Genomic DNA, 23,124 nt, shown 5'->3' on the forward strand with positions numbered 1-23,124 from the left:
ATTCAAACATCAGCATATCACAGCCGTCCACATCCCACTGGGAATCATTTTTCATCTTCGTCTGGTTCTGTCCAGGCCTTCCTCTTTCCACACCGTCTCCAACTGCTCCATGGAGAGGGGGTGAAATATGCAAATCAGAGGCTTGACATTTTTGCATGTCTGAACAAGAGAACAAAAACACCCACGCAACACTTCTGACATCAAATAATAGCTATGACAACGAATATTAGCATGTGAATTATATTTCACCTCCAATCACGTTACATAATTCAACAATTAAAGGGATAATTCACCCAAAAATGAAAATTCTGTCACCATTTACTCACCCTCGTGTCTATCAAACCTTATTTATAATAAGACATTTTGATGAACGTTGGGGTCCAAACAAAATTATTACAACCATACAGGTTTTGAACATGGTTATTATTGTTAACTAAAACTAGCATTTACATTCACATTCAGTCATTTAGCAGATGCTTTTATCCAAAGCAACTTACAAAAATAAGGACAACAGAAGCAATCAAAATCCAACCAAAAAGCAAGATTTTTTGTTACAACTATAACAAAAAAAAACTTGTTACTTGAATCAAAATAAACTTTAACTGAAATGAAATACAATACATGAAAAAAACATAACATATTTTATTTCAGCTAGTTACCATAAGAACATTTCTCATTTTTGTTTAGTTTAAATTGAAGTGCTAAAATAACTAAATAAACTAAAACAAATAAATAAAAATTTATAAAAGACTTTATGTAAACGTATATAAAAAATTATAAAATTCACAAAACACAACAAAACTACTAAAACTATATATAAAATTAAAGTGAAAACAGAAATATAAAATCTAATTCAAAATATTAACAAAAGACTAGTATATTAAAGATGCTGAAATTGGTTTGGAAGGATATGAGAGTGAGTAAATGATGACAGAATTGTCATTTTTGGGTGAAAAATCCTTTTAAACATTATGGAAAGACACAACACAACAGTTAATTGAATCTTCCCTTCATTCAAATGAGGCAATTCATATTCTTCAAACTGTATCACACTATGGGAGGTGTCGACAAGGAGCTTACATGGTTGCCACATTATATCAAAATCTATCCAAAGACATTGTAAGAGCCTCTCAAGAGGGTAAGAGCGGTTCTGCATCCCTGCATATTCTACTAAAAATCAGCAAGACTATTAGTCTGACTGACGATTGTTATAATAATCTCCCAGCAGTGGCTCTATGTCATATTGGTAATCCCTGCGTCTACATCATTGGCTCGTTCTGTTCCCAAAGGGAAGGTTTTTTAGTGTGATTGTCAGGAAGCTAATGGCATCCTCATATGACCACAGTCGCTGTCTTTCTCTGTACTCCATCTCATTCGCACCCAAAGAAGTCTAATGTGCACAATGCACAGCCAGCTGAGCCCTGGAAGAATGTACTATTCAGATGTGAAAACAAAACAGTGAGCGTACTGAGAGACAGTGCAAAACAAACATCATGTTAGTTCACCATTTAAAGTGAATTGTTCACATACACTATATTGGCAAAAGTATTGGGTCACCCCCTTCTAATGAACATGTTTGACTACTTTAGTAATTTCTACATTAAGATTTGTACTCATAGAAATGACTAAAGTAGTCAAACATCAGTTCATTAGAAGGGGGTGACCCAATACTTTTGCCAATATAGTGTATATGAGTGATGTTACCAAAGGAGACACTGTGGGATTTCAAAGTACTTCTGTCGCTGGCAGGCATTAGTCCATGCCCACGCCATTTCCCTAGCATTGATCTGGAGCCCAGTGAGTGACGGAGAGAGAAAGAGAGCTGGATCACCACAGAGAGCAAAGCAGATGGTCTCATCAGGGCACAGCAACAGCTCGGGTCAAAGCTGCCTCTGGGGGGCCGAACATCAGGACAGGAAGTGCCAAAGAGAAAACCTTTGGCTTACCCAGAAGCCTCGTGGTGGCTCAAAGTGAGGGAGCACATCCCAGAGGAACATTTTATTGCTCAGTGCTCTTTTAAAGCTCTGGAGATTTATTGGGGATCTCTGTGAATTTATTGTGTTTTTTATGCAGGTTGTTGGTCTGAATTTCTTAAGGAAATTAAAACAGGCTGATCATTTGGAGTTTGATCATTTTTGTTAAGAAATCTGATTTGAAATTTGAAATCTGATCTGAGAATCTGACAATAATAAAGATCTCTTTTGTGTCTTTTATGTCCTATGGGATGCTCCCATAGTTTTTTAAGCCAGATGGATTTGTATAAAATAGGCTACTTTAAATTAACAATAAATTCAAATAATATTAATATATTTTGTATTACACGTTATATTTTGTGTTACACACATGCATTTTATGAAAAGTTGCACAATTATTGTAAGTATAAAAATGAGCAAGCTGCATTTACAGTAAAAGTGGTAATATTGTGAAATATTATTACAATTTAAAATAACTGTTCTCTATTTTAATATAAATGTAATTTCTTCCTGTGATGACAAAGCTGAATTTTTGGCAGCCATTACTTCATTCCTCAGTGTCACGTGATCCTTCAGAAATCATTCATATATACTGATATGGTGCTCAGATAAATATTTATTTCTATTATCAACAATGAAAAAGGTTGTGCTTAATATTTTTGTGGCAACTGTAAATAAAAAAATGCAGCATTCTTTGATGAATAGAGGGTTCAAAATAACTGCATTTATTTGAAATATTTTGTAACATTATAAATATATTTAATGTCACTTTTGATCAATTTAATGCATCCTTGATGAATAAAAGTATTCATTTCTTTCTTTCAAAAAAATAAATAAAAAGTAAATTTTACTATCCACAAACCTATCTCCAAATTCCAAGGCTGGTATTTGAACCCGGATTCATTTGCTCAATATTTTACCAAGTTATAAGAGAAAAACTACTTAAAAGTTGGCTTTGCGTTCATGTCGTCATCAAGTGAATCAGGACTGCCACTGGTGTCCCCTTAAAAAACTAAATAGGTGCATGATGGCCCTGGGCTTACTCCACACAATCTGTCTCCTAGATACATACAACACACAATGCCCTACAGTGCCAGAAATAGTGATAATCTCATAATTGATGGCGCTTACATAAGTAATCCATGAGTATTTGGAGTTGATCAGAAATAATCTTGAAGCGTTAGGCAGTGTTGCATCTCCAGCGTGACTCATAAATGTCAAGTTCACTTCATCTTCTTCTCTCTTTGGAGTTTATCTAGCTCTGCCTGTTAGTGCTCTTCCAGAAATTGCTCTGATCAGTGCTTTAACAGTTAAACAGCTGAACTAAACTGAAAAGGTTTTGAACTTATAAAACATTCAGGTTACCTATATTTCCAGCTTTTTTTGGGACTGAGGAGTTATGATCATCCAGAAACATGTAAAATTCTGTCATAGAAGAAGTTATCATATTAACATTTTTCAAAATATCTTTAATTTCCACAAAAATAAAGTCATATAGGTTTGGGATGACATGAGGGCAAGTAAATGATAACAGAATTTTCGTTTTTGAGTCAACTATCCCTTTAAAATGGAAATTTCATATCAGCAGTGGTATTGTAATAATAATAGTCATATATCAGTACATTTCTACCACTTTAAGACTGTTCAATGCTCTTAAATTCACACAATCAAAGTGTCCAACCAAGCCATTTTAAATCAGGGCTTTCAGTTTCTGATATCATGTTTTAGACACTCCTCACTTCTCTTGTACACTAGCTTACTTTCTCAGGATCTCTGTTCCTGTGCTACGGCCCCCCTGGAGTCCCCCACCTCCTCCGGGTTCAGTTGCCCCCATTGTTCGTCTGTCTGGAACAGCGCTCCTGGATGCAAGAGACTTGAATGAGGGACACCCAACCCCCTCTACCCTTCTTCACCCACGGTCCAACTCCATCGCCCTGCCTGAAGGGTTTTTTTTTTTCATTAAAGTAGCACTGTGCTCTTATGATGGGGCCCCGCACCTCCATGATCACGCCCCCGAGTCTCTCTCACACACACACACACACACACGCACATCGTTAAAGGCAAATTCCATGTCTTTCCCAACCCTTCTGAATCCAGCTGCTGGGAAAGTTCATGGTCAGCTGATTGTGCTCTGCCCCCCTCCATCTCTGAACAGGATTAAACAGAGAGGAGATCGGAGAAGAAGAGGAGAAAGAGGCTGCTGGCAGATCTCCAGAAAGAAGGCACATCAGACAAACAAAACGTCTCGATCGTTTCTAGTAAACATGACACTGCAAGTTAGGAGGAGGCCTGTAACCACAAAAGGCAGACAATTTTTACATTTGGTCCCTATTGAGTATATGATTCTTTCATCACTTTGTGTTATAGTTTGTGACGCCATGAATTAATGAAGGCTTAAGATCATCAATTATTTATTAGACACTACTGTTCAAACGTAAGATTTTGCTCTTCTTTATAAATAAATTAATGATTTTATTCAACAAGGACACATTAAATTGATCAAAAGCGACAGTACAGACTTATAATACATATTATGCTTGCTGTGCAAATAAATGCTATTCTTTTGAACTTCTATCCATCGTAGAATCCCGTAAAAATATGTTTCAAGGTTTACAGAAAAATATTAGGCAGCACATCTGTTTTCAGCAATGGTGATAATAAGTAATGCTTCTTCATAAGCAGCAAACCAGCTTAGAACAATTTCTGAAGGATCGTGTGACACTGAAGAATGAAGTAATTCTAGCTTTGCCATCACATGAATAAATTACATTTTAAAATATATTAAAATAGAAAAGTTATTTTAAAATGTAATAATATTTCACAATATTACTGTTTTTTCGATCAAATAAATGCAACCTTGGTGACCTTAAGATATTTCATCCACATCTGTCATTGTTAATTGGGAATTTGTAGGCCAGATGAAAACTGCAGTTGACAGTTAGGCTAAACAAAGGTTGGGAATGATACTATCTGCATGTGAGTGAGGGAGAGAACAAAGTAAGGAGAAAGAGGTACAAAAATATTGTACTGGGAAAGGTCACCTGGTGTGTTTTAATAATACTGACAGGAGAGGCCTGCATTTCTACTGCAGCGTCTAATACACCCCTGCAGAGACCACAAGCACCTTCAGCCTCACCTAGCACAATATACTACACTCCACAAAGCATCTGACCCACCATTTGCATTTGGTTTCGACCACATGACAACACTCACCTCTTTACACCAAGACACCGATAAACTGTTATCAGCAAATATAACTCTTTCTATAAGTGTGCCATCACATCATCACAACTAAAACCTGCTGTTACATACTTATTTAGATTCATAATACATTACACTTGGATATCCTGGAAGAACTTTTAGAGCTAATAATAATCTTTAGCTTTGAAATGCTGTGTTAGCAATAACAAAACCTCTGAATGAAGCAGCACACCATACTTCTCACATTAGAGGTGTGATTATCGCACAGACACTCTCACAGAAAGACAATATTCCCCAGTCATCTTACCGCATGTACAACAGCTAGGCATATTTAGCACTTCATAAATGCATTTTGTTTTACTTTGCACATAAGATGAATAAGATTCAATTTATGCAATATACCTCAGACAAAACTAAACATGAACAAAATAATAGATGAGGTTATAAGCATGTGTTTCCAATCATAATACTTTTTATTTTTATTTTTATATAGTATTTTTTCAACATATTAACTTGGTAAGTGCACTTTAAAAACACAAACCGATGCGGCTATAACGTTTATCATTAGCTAAGCTAATATATATATTCTGAAAAAAATGTCTTTTAAAGTTACATTTCATGGACAAATATACAAAAATAATGTAGTATTTACTTTTATGGATTATATTATCTCCACATAGCCAAACAAGCTAAAAACAAAAAGTGCAAAGTATGAAAACGTGCCTATAATACAGCAACAGCAACAACAACATCCTAGTTTCCGCATTCTCAACAGCTTTCTCTTATTCAAATTGCTTATCTAACCTTTCCTGCCATTTTCCAGAGAATTAGTATATTTAGCTGAGAACTAAACCAAGGACAAAACAGCTCACTGTTTTATTTCCCAGATTTCACACAGATAAAGTGCTCAGACAGCTCCAGATATACTACAACAGCATCAGGCCACAGTCCATCTAAAAGCACAATGGTGGCAAATCAAAACCATTGGGTCAAAGTTTACATTTTCACTGACCGCTGCTTAACAGTATCTAATCAAATACTATTTGACCAAAACAAGCTCCTCAATATGACCTTATGTCTCGGGCACTGAGTTTAGATAGACATTAGCACGCAAAGACATAATAAGGATCACAAGCTTACAAGAGTGAATGCGGTTATGACCTAGATCCTACCTTCTGTAGGCTTGTAGGGTTGAGTTGGGTTTTGTCAATGATTTTTATTGCAACCTGAAAAGACACAAAGTTAAAAAATCATCAAAATGTAGCTGACACATTGACTTGACATCTAAATTGCATATAAAAGAAGCAATAACCTGGAAAATTATGCTAACTGTGCACACCTCAGTAGGTTGATGACATAATTGCTTTCGGTCAAAGTGTGAAAAGGCTGGAAGAGCATATGTAGAAATTTTGTATATTTTTTATATGTCATCTGACTCAAAAACTATGGCACAGGAGAGTACCATAATGTGCAAAGCCAGAGAACTTGACTGAGAAGGTTTACCTAAGTGGCAATTAGAACAGCCTAGTCAATCTTTAATTATTTAAGTTTCTAACATAATATAGTCATCTCTTTGTAAGTCTTACCTCCCTGCCGGTCAATATATGGCGTGCCAACTTCACTTTGGCGAAATTGCCCTTGCCGATGGTCTTAAGCAGCCGATAGTTGCCGATGTGAGGCTGTTCGTCCGAGCAGGAGGCGATGGAATTCCGGCAACGGGCTCCGAGTGAGCGACTCGACCATCCAGAGCCCTTCTCTGAACGACTGGCTGAGAGAGAGGCATGCTGCGGGTTGAAGCAAAAATATGCATCATTAATACATAATCAATTCAAAACATGATCATGTTTTCTTAGATTTTATGCATATTTATGATTGACGCATTCAGACATAGTGAATTCATAATCTTGCAAAATTCAATTCAGGTTCATAATGTGTAATTAAAGGGTTAGCTCTCCCAAAAATGAATATTTTGTCAATATTTAGTCACCCTCACCCTCATGTCGTTCCCAAACTGTATGACTCACTTTTTATGGAATATAAAAAAGTTATTTTGAAGGACTGTTTTTGTGCATAGAATGAAAGTCAATGGGGACTACAACAACATTCATTGTAAGGTTAAAAATAACTTTCATCAAAGTTATTTTTAACAGGACAAACGAAAATACATTTCTCAAAATATCTTTTCTATGTGTGTCTTCCACAAAAGCAAATGTTACTCAGGTTTGGAATGACATGAGGGTGAGTAAATGATTTTGATGAGTACAAGTAACAGTGTTGTTACAGTTAACTAAAACTACAAAAAATAATTTTCATTAATTGCAATAAAGCTGAAATAAATAAAAGCTCAAATAAAACATAATATAATATTAGATGAAAAACTTAAACCTTATAAAACTTTGTGATTTCTCCAAGGAAAGCTAATCTCTGCTTTGCTATACATTGCTGACATGTTTCATGTCTGGCTGTTCCAAGATCTTAAATCTAATCTATCCAGGAATGCATTGCGCTCCACTCACACCTTGGCACGACATGACGCATGTGGCATTCTTATTTGGATGCTAATTGTATCATTCTGTGTGAATACTGAACCCCATATAATCATCAAGCAAATGCAGAATGGGTCTTAATACAACATTTCAACAAAAAAAATGTGATTCATTGCTTGTACATGCTATAAGAATATATTATATACAGTATATCAATGTGAGGATCTTTATTTTCTATATTGACATGACGACTTGAAATTCTCACAGAGGATGGGAGCATGTTTCTTCACACCAATAAGCCCATTTTAATGTCTTCAAATCCCCACACCCAATATTCCCAACAGTTTTGACCATTTCCTGCTGACATAGACCTCATTGCCTGTCACCCACCCATCATCCTCCACCACCGCCCACTGCCCCCACCCTGTCCAAACCACACACATTGATTGTTCCACTGCTGCTCTCTGTCTGATTGCCCTTGCAATTTATATGAGAAAGGTGGGGGCAGGGGTATTGGGGTTTCTCAGCGAAAGCAATATGCCACTGAAATAGATGGTTTAGATGCTGGAAGAAAGCCACAGGATCTAATGAGCACAAAACAATAAATGATGATGCATTTAGAATAGATATTCAGTTTCTGCCCACTTAGTACATGCACTTTAAAAGTTTAATTTCAGTCTGAATAAAGCAATATATTTTTAATGTCATGTAAATATATTATTACTAGCACAAATCAGTCTGATTTCTGCAGTCATATTTGTAAAGGTCCATTGTCAACTGTGTAACAAATAACAACGCATTCTGGGTTCCCCTAAGAACCTTTTAGTGAACAGTTCCTAAACTAATAATTTTTTTATAGCGAGAAGAATACTTTAATAATCTATAAAGAACCTTTTGTGAAATGGGAATGTTCCATAGACGTTAAAGGCTCTTCATTGAAACACAGATGCCAAAAGAAAAGAATCTTTAAGAGTGTAGCTCAATTATGACTGCACATTTAAACATACTGCTAGGAATATGCAGTTAATACAGATCCCAAGACATAATTCCACACAACATATTTCTAGAGACCCACCACGGACAGAGACAATAGACCACCTAATCTGGGTGGTGTCCTGCTCAGGGTAGGATAGAAGCACATGTGAAGGGGGTAGAGATGGGTCAGGGTCAGTCCATCCAGCCACACATCCTGCTATTGCATCTTATGACTTACTCTCAAATGCATTTACAGGGATCTATGTCCTGTCCTGTCCTGTCCTGTTCAGCTTTGCATTTGGCACTGCTGCTGCACCAGTTTCCTCTTTGCTGATTTCTTTCACAGCGTTTCCTTGAAATGAATGCACGACATTGAGCTTGGGTCGTTCACAATATCACTATGCTATGCTATGCTGTGCTGATGTGAGATAAGAGTGAGGGAAACAGGTGTACGCCCAAACCAGGTGTAAAGAGCCCTGCCAAAACTCAAACTTGCATGGTTTCCTGTCTTGAATAGATGTTCTGCCATCTCCTCGTAACGGTTATCTGGTGTGGCTTCCAGAGTAAACACTTGCAGCAAAGCTACAGGCTTCTTAAACAGGTTCGGTGTAAAAGGATTAATTAGTTTGGTCACTCTTTATAGGCTTATGATCACTCATATGGAAATAAAACAAACAATATATTGACTCTACTTATGTAATGTCTATTTCACAACATACTTCTCAGCCACAATAATAATAGGCTGCATACAAAAACAAACAGACAAATTGATCAGCGTAGTCTAATTCACAAGCAAATGATTCTTCTGTAGCGGTTCTTTTTAGTGGATCAAAACCATACAATGTGACCAGTGTAGCCCGGTTCCCAAAACGAATGACTCTCATTAACCAGTTTTTTTTTGTAACAAATAGTTCAAAAAGACTGTTTGAATCACATTGCCCTGCAGGATTTACAGCATGCAAAAATGGACATTTTAACTGAATTATATCCAATTGAATCAGAATCAAATTAAAAGCTTAAGAATCAGAATCAAAATGAATCCAAAAATCTGTATCAATACATGGTCACGAATAACAAATGTGATTCATTATTTATATCAAGCAATTAATTCACTTATATTTTAACTGAATGACAGTCCTACAATGACAGACTAGTTTTAAAATAATTCACCAAGTAAGTTAACTGAATCACGAGCTTGTGAATTAAATTGAAGCTTTAAATCTGTATCAATACTAACCTGTACTGGCAATTAACTGTGATTAATTATTCAGCATATCGGAATATCAGTCAATAAATGAGATTTTTCATTTTAAACTGAATTTGACATTCATTTTAACTTTGATAATTCATACACATAGTGAGGTAATCGAATCAGAATCAAAATGAATCTGGAAATGTGTATGAATACCCAGCCCACGCAAATAACTGTGATTAATTATTCATATCATGCAGTTCATAACATTTTCGAATGAATGACAGCCCTACTCTGACAGATTCATTTAAACATGAGAAATGAACATGTAATCTTCCACTGTTAAACAGATGACCCAGTTCTAAGTCACTGCTGTAATAATGGCTCATGCCTTGTGACTGAAATGCCATGACCTCTCTGCTGCTTGTTACCCTTTAGTAACTGTCTCTGTCATGAGCGAACCCATCTGAATAACTAATGGTGCAGCAGTTACAGACAGGCAGCAATCCTCATGACTACAGGGCAAACGTCTCACCTTGGCATCAGATGAGAGGGCCAAACAGAAAAGCCCCAGTTGAGACCCATCTGCTAACCGTACTCCACAACCCCCCTCCCCACCAACTAGTAACATAACCCCCTCATGCGCACACACATTAGCCAAATACACAAGGATTCACAACATCAATATCAGTTGTCAAGAGCAACAATCGGTGTGGCAACGAAACAGGAGGTGGTGCAATACTTCCACAATGACGAACAAAAAACATGCTGATTGTGCGACAGTTGCTGAAAACACACCCTTTTGATTTAAAAAACATGCTCAGAGTTAAAGGTTAGACTAGATGAACATGTTTACTTGTAGTGACCAACCAAACTGAAAGATAATTTCCTTGAGCTGGACAAAAAAAAAAAAAGGGTGAATTTACGCTGACTCATAGACAGCACCTAACATCACTGATGTTGTCACAATAACATCACCACAGCAAACTAGTCCCGCTATGAAGAAGGCATGCTATAGGTTTTCTCTTTATAAAAGACACCCATTCGACTTCATTACTTTTCTCACATACAACAGACACAATAACTTCTTTTATTCAGAACAAGAGTGTCTAGGCCTAGGTTTCACTAGTTCCCCAGAAACAAGTCACCAGGCTTGTGGTTCCCTGGCCTATCTGACCTCCACATTGGATCAGCTTTCCTGCTTTACTGAGGAACAATATAAAAACAATCCTCTTAGTGAATTTCTTTTGGCTGAAAGTTGAGGAATAATGTTCAGACACAACTATCGTTTAGACTGAGGGTGATACTGTGTTTCTCTTGAAGAAAATCGTTTTAAAAACGCTATTTGTTGCTGTTGTGCATGTGAAACAAGACACGGTACTCACATGCAAGCAGCCAGTTTGATATTGGGTGCAAGAGCTTGTGTTGCCACGTCTTCAATAGAAACTTGTTTGCAAATTCTGCATTAAATTGTGACAGGTTAAGAAAACAATCAAAATGTTACGATCAGACTAAAACAATGCGACCTTGTTGAAAACTCCTGCCGCTCCAAATGCTGGGATCCTTTAGAAGGAAACGCCGAGCTGTAGGTGCTACACATAGCCAAGAACGGCAGACTTCTTATACATCTTAAGGTGCAAAGGTCAAACTAGCAATATTCTGCAGGCAAAAATGTCCATTGTCTAATGCGAACAGTAAAGTGATACATGAAGCACTGCACACAGTCACCTTCTAATCAATAAGTTTTGTTGATCAATGTCTCAAATTCATGTGACTAACTTAAAACAAACTAGAAACAACCTTTCTTTCTCAGACTAAATTCCAGATTGTGTAGATTCCTACTGAAATGGTAAATGTTTTCCAAAGGATGCACAATATATCGCTACTTTTCATTTTTTATTTTAAATTGCAAAAAGTGCAATGTATTACAACTCTATTCCCTTTATTGGTTCACTTGAATCAGCCGGATCTTCTTATTAAAAGTTCTTAAGTAGAAGAATAATGGTATATATCCCTTTTCCTCATTACCTCAATGTAGACTGAGGGTCAAATTTCTAAACAAAGACAGATGTTATTTATATTGTAAATAGCATGCAAAACATGTAAATGATCAGCAATGAGGAAGTACAGGAGGAAGTCACATGCATGGACACTTACAGACTTACTTTACCAATCAATTTCCTCTTTTAATGTTTTGACACTGTAGCGTAAGCTGCCCACAGTAGCCAACACATACATATTTATCATTCCACACCAGAGATTTTTAGCTGATTTAGAGATCTTTTAATGTGTCTGCTCTGCTGTAAATGTTGCAAGCTTCAATACATAATTAAAAATCAAACAGTAGTGTGAGTTTATAGAGTCTAGGTCAAGTCAAAGAGGATGATGTAATTCCAACCTCTTTTTTCCATCCTTACCATTTTTCTCGGTAAAGCTGTTACAATATGATGGTTATCAAGATGGCTGCCATTTAGACCAAATTCAACCTTGTAAATGAACATGAATTCATTTTAAAAAATGTCCTTTACTGGATGTCCTGGGCTTTTTCTCTAGTTGACCCAGTCCTCAGACTAGCCTTGAGCAACTTCAGACAACATGATGCTTCTCTGGCCTACATGGAATCTGTGGATTCACTTGCAGGCTCTTTGTTTTGACATGATCGTTCCACTCTTATTCCATGGCAGAGTTTACATAACCTCCCAGATTGGTAGATGCATTTTCTATTGTGTTTGCTTCTCATCAGCTCTCATCATTCTAGAAGCTCTCGCAGTGCCTCTATGTGACATGCCTTGTTGCTGTCTGTGCTTGCAGACATGCTGGATAACTCAAGCACAAACTATGCAGACTTTTCATCAGCTTTCATTCACATAGCCAACCACTCCTTTTTCTTTATGTATTCTTCTTTATTTTTCAATCTAAGTCACTGAGTTCAGGAATCCCTTTGTGGGTCAGTAGTTTTTGCATAACGCATAATCCGATTTCCGATTACAGTATCAATAATACAAGAAATCAACTTTCTTCCAAGCAATCGAATTATGGAATATGACATAATGTGGAAAGCAGATGTCTTTTACATCTCCTTATGAACTATTCAATACTTAATCCAAGTAAACTGACACCTGACATTCCACTTACATAATAAAGAGCTTTGGTAACAGTAAGTACAGCGACTGCAAGTTATGTGATACTTTTAAGTGGAAACAGAGACAGCACTTTTGAACTGTTAATTACATAATGTGTGAAACCCATATTTGCAATAATCTACTACAATCTTGCCACCTTTTCTAAAAATTTTCAGCTTCAAATCTTGCATGTCTTAAAGCACAAAACAGTGCCTGCAGACCAAAGTTGGCTTCTGATGATCTTTGATTTTTACTTTTGGCCCGCAGCCCTCAATAGAGTTTCATTCTTGGCCCTTTGTAGTAAAAAGTTTGGCTATTTCTGTCTTAAAGGGTCAGCTGAACCAAAAACAAATGAAAATTCTGCCATCACTAACTCACTTCCAAAACTATTTGCCTTTCTATCTACTTAATTTCAGTCTGTTCATCATATAAAGCAATAACATGAATAAGGAAGACCCTCTAGATAACATCCATTGGCTTTGAATGGAAAAGAACTATCAGTACAGAGGGTGAGTAGATGACGAGAAAAGTTTTTCCTTTAATTGTGATTCCTTTAATGCTACTACTTAATATTAATAAATCTCGAGGTAATCATAAACATGAATAGGCCTTGAATAAGATACACAGACTTACGAATTGCAAAATGCAAGTGAATGAAAGCCCAATATCAATTATATTAACTGTGTGTGCAAAAATAAGGCCAAGCCTTGATACCTTGAGAAGCAAACATGTTTTTGTATTGTTTTGATATACTTTACACTGTGTTGAAAATGTTACAACAAGCTGTCTGGCATCTGTTTACTTACACATGTGTACATCATTAACAAAGCCAACTTTTTATGATTTTAATTAAGATACAACAAAACAGAAGCATAAATATGCCACTGAATATTAGAAAAATGCAATAAGTGTAACTGTAGTTTGGCATACACACAATGATGTAACCAAATATCTCAGACTGGGGGACGTCAACGGTAAAAAATCATTAAATGCCTATATTGATCAACCACTAATATGAATATTGATGCTTATGACCCGGTCTATGAATACAAGGCATAGCTTGGCTTTAAAAGCTGAATTCACATTATAATAACCATGAAAAGAAGTGGGTTAACTCCACATCACGTATGGCCTATAGGCCTGAGGTTTACAAGAACATTTAGCACAAAATGCAAAAGAGTTTTAAAAGAGTTTCTTACTCCATGAGCTAAACGACAATAAAGACAGCCATAGAAACATACACTCAATAGTCATTTGGGACAGTGTTTGAGGGGCAGGATGCTGTTAATTAAAAAATTCATGTTCTAGTCTATGTAACCTTTTAGTTTGTGAACTTTTCTTTTCAAAGAATCGCAAAATCGGTTCAACTGACTCTTTGAAGAATTCGACTGAATTGGTTTTTTGAGCGATTCATAGTGAACTGAGAACCGACTGAATTGATCAGAGCGTTTGGATTGAATCAATTTTATAGCTTTAATAGCTGATAAAAGCAATGTCACAAATGGAAATACTTTGAGTAGGCCTATGTCTGACTGCAGTTTTATCAACACACCTACAAAACAGAGTCAGTTTTAAAACAACATTTTTACCAAAGTTTTATTTAATTTTTTTAGCCAAACTATTTGTTTTACGTCAATACAAATGACAGGCCTATTAAGTTTTATTTTAATGAGCAGAATAGTGGCTGCAACACACTGAACTAGAACAAGTGAAATTACGATAGGCCTACTAATTAAAAAAAAAAAATTAAATAGTTAGAAAAACCTTACTAAACAGAACGTTTATACGTGACACAGAAACTGTAAACATAAAAAAAGTGTCATCCCAGGATGTCTTAATGATGACGTAAAGCTGAATTTGTTATTTTGACCCATTCCTTTGAAACGGATCGTTTCGAAAGAACCGATTCGCGACTCTCGCTTCTTTTGACACCAAACGTTGAAATCAACTGCTCGTCAAGCGGAATTAAATGACGTAAGGTCGCTTTTCACTTACGTGGTCTGCATTCCTGTCGTTCCCCGGCTGCAGCGCGGCGCGTGAGGACATCGTCTCCGGAGCTTCAGCTTCCGCAGCCCTGGCTTTATTTCAGCGATGGCTAATTCAGTCAGCACACAGAAACAGTCAGCAGCCGAGCCAGTATCGCCAGGCTATCTCTGCCCCCTCGGACCACAAGTACAGCGTTTCCCTTAAACAATCCTCATTTTCGGTTAAGTTTGCTGGATGGCAATACTGGTGGGATGAGAACAAATATAAAAAAGGCTATATGATGCTCATGTCTGTGGGAGTTTGGCTAGCCGGAACAATAGATCATTTTGTCCTTAACTAGACGAAAACGTCTCGCTCAGTCCTCATAACATGTTCATATACAGCGTCTGTTTTGCAGAAATGTGTGTACAGCCGTCAACGACTGTAAATCACGAGACAGACAGAAAGAAAACAAAATAGAACAGAAGAAGAAAAATGAGCTACCGCGGCATCAAACAGAGGAAAACAGACTCATTTTTCAACGAGTCTGGGTTGTCCAGAGAAAATAAACCACTCTCACGGACGCAGTGTCCCCTTCAAAGAGTCATCTGTGTACATTTCCAGGAAACCAATATGTTAATAAATAAACAACAGCGGGTACGATACGAAATCCAAACTATTAAGCGTATCTCGAGCGCACTCCCGTCCCAACAAAGACCAGTGAACAATATCCTTTTCGAAGAGGCAGGGTATGTCAATGTTCCCAAACATAAAAACTGTATAGCGGCAGTAAAATGTTCATCGCCAGCAGCGTGACACTGGCATCAAGGAGGGACGTCAGGAGAGAGAATAGGCTGGGCAGGGCTGCGGCGGACGCTCTCTCACACACCCTTCCCCCATGGTCCTAAACACACTGACTGACTCTTCATTCATTCATGTAGCGAGACACATCGCCAGACAAACAGTGATGCCAAAATAAACGTCTACCACTCCTCCAGCTGGTCACTGTACGCTAGTACAACCTGGTCCTTGGAAAGCGATTCGAAATGCATTTACACACTCTCAGAAATAAAGGTACCTTTTCAAAAGGCACACTTTTGTACCTATTGTACCTTTAAGGTACTAAAATGGACCCTTTTGGTACAAACATGTACCTTTTGAAAAGGTACTGCCCCAGTGATAGCTTTTGTACCTTTATTTCTGAGAGTGCATGATATCATATTTTGTCTATGAACGATGACATATATTCTGTATTGCTGAATTAAGACTTGTGGAGATACAAACAGTACTACAGAGAAATGTCATTAACCACAAATAATATAATATTATACTAATATTATTCTCGTCCTTCGGATGAGACGTTAAACCAAGGTCCTGACTCTCTGTGGTCATAAAAAATCCCATTGGCCTCTGACCATCATGGCCTCCTAACCATCCCCATATCTACTGATTGGCTTCATCACTGTCTGTTCTCCACCAGTAAGCTGGTGTGTGGTGGGCGTTCTGGCGCACAATGGCTGCCGTCGCATCATCCAGGTGGATGCTGCACACTGGTGGTGGACGAGGAGATACCCCCTTACTATGTAAAGTGCTTAGAAAAGCACTATATAAATGTAACAAATTATTATTATTATTATAATGCCATTCAAATGTTTGGGCCAGTAAGATTTGTTTTGAAAGAAATTAATACTTTTATTTAGCATGGTCATATTAAATTGATTAAAAAGTGAAATTTTAATGTTACAAAATATTTATATTTCAAATAAATGCTGTTCTTTCTAAAATTCTGTTCATCAAACAACCTTAAAATATTCCACAAAAACAAACTTTTCGACCATTTTAAGTTCAAATTTATTTGTATAGCGCTTTTTACGATACAAATCGTTGCAAAGCAGCTCTACCGGAAATTAAGTTTCCACAATATATTTATATATTGCAGAACCTTAATATATTTAATTTATGGCAAAATTTGGTAATTCTGTATGTTGTCTGAGCTTTGGCATCCTCTGAGGTCCTCTGAGGGGTTGGCATTATTTTTTCTCAGGTGTTCGGTGATCTCAGATCATTTAAGGGTTGGATCCAGACTGAAGCTTCTGTAATTCCTAGTTACCACGGGATGTTAATCCCGTGGCAGAAACAGAGAAACAAATAGATACATAATTAGCGTAGCTGCTGTTCCCTCTAAACAAAAATGATTTGTTCAACCCAAGCTAAAGAATAATAATAATGTACATTTGATCAGATATAACTGCAGTACAAGATTATAAAATGCATTATGTGAATGCTTGGCTAAAGAGATGTGTCTTTAATCTAGATTTAAACAGAGAGTGTCTGAACCCCGAACGTTATCAGGAAGGCTATTCCAGAGTTTGGGAGCCAAATGTGAAAAAGCTCTACCTCCTTTAGTGGACTTTGCTATCCTAGGTACTACCAAAAGTCCAGAGTTTTGCGACCTTAGGGAGCGGGTTGGATTGTAGCGTGGTAGAAGACAAGTTAGGTACGCAGGAGCTAAACCATTTAGGGCCTTATAGGCAAGTAATAATATTTTGTAAATGATACAGAACTTAATAGGTAGCCAGTACAGAGACTGTAAAATTGGGGTAATATGATCATATTTTCTTGACCTGGTAAGAACTCTAGCCGCTGCATTTTGGACCATCTGTAGCTTGTTTATTGAAGATGCAGGACAACCAGCTAGCAGTGCATTACAATAGTCCAGTCTAGAGGTCATGAATGCATGAACCAGCTTTTCTGCATCAGAAACAGGTAGCATGTTTCGAAGCTTTGCAATGTTTCTAAAATGGAAGAATGCTGTTTTTGTAACATGGGAAATATGATTTTCAAAGGACAAGTTGCTGTCTAATATAACACCCAGATTTTTGACTTTAGAGGATGTAACAGTACATCCGTCTAGTTGCAAATTGTAATCCAAGAGATTTTGTGTACTGTTTTTTGGTCAGTAATATCTCTGTCTTATCTGAATTTATTAGGAGAAAATTGTTGGTCATCCAATCTTTTAAATTTTTTACACAATCTATTAGCTTAGTTTAGAAGTTTAATCTGGTCTTGTTGAGATATATAGTTGAGTATCATCAGCATAACAATGAAAACTAATCCCGTATTTTCTAATAATATTACCAAGGGGCAACATGTATATTGAAAATAGCAGAGGACCTAGGACAGATCCTTGTGGTACTCCATACCTTACGGGCGATAATTGAGATGGCTCCCCATTTAAATGAACAAAGTGGTAGCGATCGGACAGGTAGGATCTAAACCATCTTAAAGCCTGCCCTTGAATACCAATATGGTTTTGTAGAAGATCTATGAGTATATCATGGTTTATAGTGTCGAACGCAGCACTAAGATCAAGTAATACTAGCAATGAGATGCAGCCTTGGTCTGAAGCAAGAAGCAAGTCATTTGTAATTTTAACAAGTGCAGTTTTTTAAACATTGATAATAAGAAATGTTTTGAACACCAAATCAGCATATCAGAATGTTTTCTAAAGGATCACATGACACTAAAGACTGCAATAATGCCTGCTGAAGATTCAACTTTGCCAATTTAGGAATAAATTACATTTTAAAATTATATTATGTTTATGATATTTCTAAAGTCATGTTTGTCTCAGTGGTTTTATGCTACTATTTTTGTAAAGCTACTTTGGAATCCTAATTATTATGAAAAATGTTACACAAATACAAGATTTGCTAAATTAGAATTGCTTAAAATGAGTAGAAAAATGTGCAATTATTTAATATAAAATAAATATATAATTTGATTTATGGTTAAAAATAGGGCTTTATGAAATACAGCTTTGTGAAGGGGATCCTTGCTTTGCATTAAAATGTATGAGAACCCCTCTAAAATAAATTTCAGACTAAAAAAAAACATAACGAGGATGTGTTTGATACTGATATGATAAACAGGAAAACACACACAGACAAAACAAAACAAAGATAAACAAATATAGTTGGCCAAAAATAGTTCCCTTAGGTCATGATAACATTTAATAATGCAAATCTCACAAAATTTAATCATATAAGATTTAGTCATATTACGACAATTGTTGTGTTGCACAAACTGATGCTTAACATTATTCGATAACAGATGGACTTCCTAACATACAGTATACCAATATTGTTAACCAGGTAGATAGATAGATAGATAGATAGATAGATAGATAGATAGATAGATAGATAGATAGATAGATAGATAGATAGATAGATAGATAGATAGATAGATAGATAGATAGATCGCACTGTGGAAAGCATCAAAAATTTCTATTTACAGCTTTTTTGTGTAGCATTGAGCAATGTAGCCAATCAGTCATATCTGTTGACTTCTTGAACATCTGTGATTGGCCATTGTGTAAGTTAGTCAGAATCCTCTCATTGTAACAAAGTGTAGACATGATATAAATAAGAGCTTCATTGATAACGGAACATTGTGAGACTGCGATAAAGTGACAGCTTTTCGGTGATTATACTGTATGATTATACTTTTTAATGATTATACACTATTTGCTCACATTAGGCTACATAATCCATTCAGAATTTGAATAAAAGTTTTGATTTTAGTGCTGCTTACAGGACCAACGGCCACATACCCTGGACATGCAGCAAAGTTACAGGAGTGACATATAGGCTCTCTCCAACCAGAACCCCCACCAATCCCTCAACAGAACTTACTATTTTCTGGATAACTGATAAGTATCAACCAACTGCGTCACGGCTGAGTTGAACTGACTTGTTGGACTATGCTGGACATTAGCAAAACAATCTCCCACTATATCTGGTAGTGACTGTCCAGTTCTGACGATGTCAGTAATTTGCTTTTGAATGAGCAATGATATGAGAGCTGATAAAAATTTAAAAACTGTAACTTGAATGCAATGTAAGTCGCTTTGGATAAAAGCGTCTGCTAAATCAGGGGTGGTGATGGCACATGCCTTTGGTGTGAGAGACCCGGGTTCGAATCCACTGTGAGACACCAATGTGTCCCTGAGCAAGACACTTAACCCCTAGTTGCTCCAGAGGCGTGCGACCTTTGACATATATAGCAATTGTAAGTCGCTTTGGATAAAAGCGTCAGCTAATGCATAAATGTAAATGCAATGAAAAGCCATCGTTCTTCTCAACTGCGCCATCTATTGGTTAATAAGGGGCAGTGGATTAATTTATTTCCCTATTTTGTCAGACTGTGAATAAAGAGCTTTCACATAATTTAAGGCAAGTACAAAAAACAGAGAAACTGACTAAAAAAGGACTACATCTGCTTGTAAATATGACTCCACCACCCCCTGAATGCTTTATTTACTGAGGAAAAGCTTGCTGGTGAGCTGAGAATCTACACTCTAAAAACCGCTGGGTTAAAAACAACCCAATTTGGGTTATTTTGGCAACCCAGTGCTGGGTCAGGAAGGGACGAACCCAGCGCTGGGTTATTTTAACCCAACAAGTTGGGTTATTATGTTTAACCCAGCATGCTGGGTTGCTTTTTTATGATTTAAAATGACTACATTGCTAGGCTAAAATGATCCCATAGGCATTAAACCTACAAATCTTGTTCATTTTAAAATCACACAAAGAATGACTTTCAAAAGGTAAATATTTATTAAAAACAAGAGAAAACTGTCAAAAAGTAACATGCATGTAAGAAGAAATGCAGAAAATGGCATTAACAGCTGCAGAGTTTATAAATGAAGCATTGAACATTTGTTGAATATAACTTCTGATCAAATTTGACTTTTTTGGTAAATTGAATATATTGTATAAAAATATACAAAAACACTATTATACAATAATTGTACAATTAGTTAATAGTTAAGTTCTTTACAAACTATTCTGGCATGACAGTACACAAAAAAAACACAATATTAACACTGATATTATAACATTCAACCGATGCATGTGTGTGAAAAAATGTGAGCATGTGTATGAATGACAGCTTGCAAACTCCATTTCTACTAAACAACACATTTAACATTTTGTTTTTACAAATGATACACTTATAGTTTGTTTCATAGTCCATGAATACAGATCATGCATCACTGTCAATTTGCATGATCTCTTTATACAACATCCAGGGTAGCGTCCTCCTTTAAAACCACTGTTGCATCAGTTTGGGGGATATGTCATTGTCCTTAATTTCTTAGATTTCACCACAATGAACCATACCTTTAAAATTAATTGGATTAAGCATCACTTAAAAAACCCCACTTCTGTCTGGAATTTTATCCCTCACTATGCTTTTTCAAATATTGCTGGTCTTAGTTTTGTTTTGCTGTGTAATTATAATATAGATAAAATTCCAGTTAAGTTATTTGCTTTCCACAAACAAGTGCTCCTATCTTGGCCATTAATATATAAGCACAATTTTTCTCTGCATCGGTATTTCATCTGGAATAACAGAAACATTCTTTAAAAACACAAATCTCTTTTTTTTTTTTTAAAGAACTGGTTTGGCAACGATAATAAATTGGTTACACTCTTTTCTTATGATGAATTCCTTTCTTATTATAAAATATCAGTCACTCAAAAAGAATTTGCAATGGTTTTTGGTTCAATTCCTTCTGGTACACAAATTCTATTTAGAGGTATTGATAAAGACCATTCTCACGGTTCAGTGTCTTTTGATGTTACTAAATCTTATGTTGGTCAAATTTGTTTTTCATCACCTCAAGAGTAATAATAGAGCTATTCGTACTCTTTTCCAAAGAGAAATTGTTACTGTACCTTATATTTTGTCTCACTGGGTCTCCTTATTAAATGGAAAATTTATTTGCTGGAGGAAAGTGTGGTTGTTACCACAAAAATATCATCTTAGAAATAAGATTAAAGAAGTTTCTTATAAGCTTATTCACAGATTTTATCCAGCAAATCATTATTTACAAAAATTTAAAAAAGGAATAAATGTAAATTGTACTTTTTGTAATCTGTCACGAATCTGGTCTGTGGACTTCTGTTTACTCCCCACCAGAGGTCACTCCTCCATCACACTGACTCTTGCACCCATACCACACTACTGTTGCACTTCACCCACGAACTACAATTCCCATCATCCATTGCACTGACAACACATATACAGCTGATTGCACTAATCATGCTCACACCTGAGAATTATCACACAATCACACACACCCTACTTAAACCATGGACTTCCTCTTCCTCTCTGCCGTACATAACTCCCGTTAGCTGCCTTACCAAGCCATTCTGTGTTTTTCTGTTTAGTTTCAGTATTGTTCTGCATTTATAACTCTTCTAGTTTTAGCTGCGATACGGAACCCTCTTTGTTGTTTTAGTCTTGCCTTGTGTGTTTTCTAGTGTTTCGCTTCTTGCCTGCGTTTCCTGGATTAACCCTTTGCCTTGCCGTTCGGACTCTGTTTGCACCTCGCTTGGACTACTGCTCGTTTACCTGGATTATCTCTCTGCCTTGCCCTGTTGGATATTGTTTGCCGATCAAAGACCCACGCTTGTTTTAGGAATACTCTTGTGTCTTGCCTGTGCTATACCTGTTTGCTGTTGTTTGATAACCCTGCCTGTTATTTGACTGTTTATTAATAAAAGCTTGCACATGGATCCTCACGTCTCGTTCGACCCGTTACATAATGAATATGAGGAAACTGCCTTGCACTTATTTTGGCACTGTACATACTCGGTTACACTATGGTGTAAGGTCCAAAAGTTTATTAGTGAGAATATTCAGTGTTTAAAACCTTTTTCACTCTTATGGGAAAAGGTACTTTTTGGCTTTACTGACTATCCTGACCAAGAGGAACAGTACTTTTACTTAATTTACTTAAGCTGTTGACCAAATTTCACATTCATAAGTGTAAATGTACCATAAAATTGGGTTTTTCATTGGTTTTGTTAACTGAAATATGTATTTATAATCAGAGACTGTGAATAAGAAAGCTGTAAGAACTTTGAAAGTTTGTGAATTTTACAGTATTTATTTTAATTTTATATATACAGTACATGTAACGTTATATGTATTTCTTGTTTTTGTTTTTTTTAAGTTTAATACTTTCCTCCCCCTGGCAAGTGTTTTGTTTGTTGTAATTTGTCTTTCTATATTTTTCTTTTCCTTTTTTTATTATTTTGTTTCTTGATAACATGTTATAGTTCTTTGAATAAAAATAAAATTAAAATAAAGACCAATTTTCAACCCAAAATTGGGGTAAAACAACCCAAAGTCCTTACCCA

General features: G+C 36.3%; 1 protein-coding gene across 3 annotated transcripts in view; it reads right to left on the reverse strand.

Annotated features, from left to right (window-relative positions):
- The window catches only part of LOC306851397 (MAP/microtubule affinity-regulating kinase 4-like), a 42,646-nt gene extending 26,813 nt beyond the window's left edge, over window positions 1–15,833 (reverse strand). For all 3 annotated transcript variants that reach the window (XM_079387591.1, XM_079387589.1, XM_079387590.1), the window contains exons 1-3: window positions 14,945–15,833; window positions 6,761–6,958; window positions 6,347–6,400 (exon numbers count right to left, since the gene is read on the reverse strand). In XM_079387591.1, coding sequence (XP_079243717.1) covers window positions 6,347–6,400; window positions 6,761–6,958; window positions 14,945–14,995 — 303 coding nt within the window. In that variant the 5' untranslated portion in view covers window positions 14,996–15,833. The remainder of the gene's footprint in view (window positions 1–6,346; window positions 6,401–6,760; window positions 6,959–14,944) is intronic.
- Between the last annotated feature and the right edge of the window lie 7,291 nt (window positions 15,834–23,124).

Source organism: Barbus barbus (assembly GCF_936440315.1).
Source record: "Barbus barbus genome assembly, chromosome: 31".
Taxonomy (NCBI): Eukaryota; Metazoa; Chordata; class Actinopteri; order Cypriniformes; family Cyprinidae; genus Barbus; species Barbus barbus.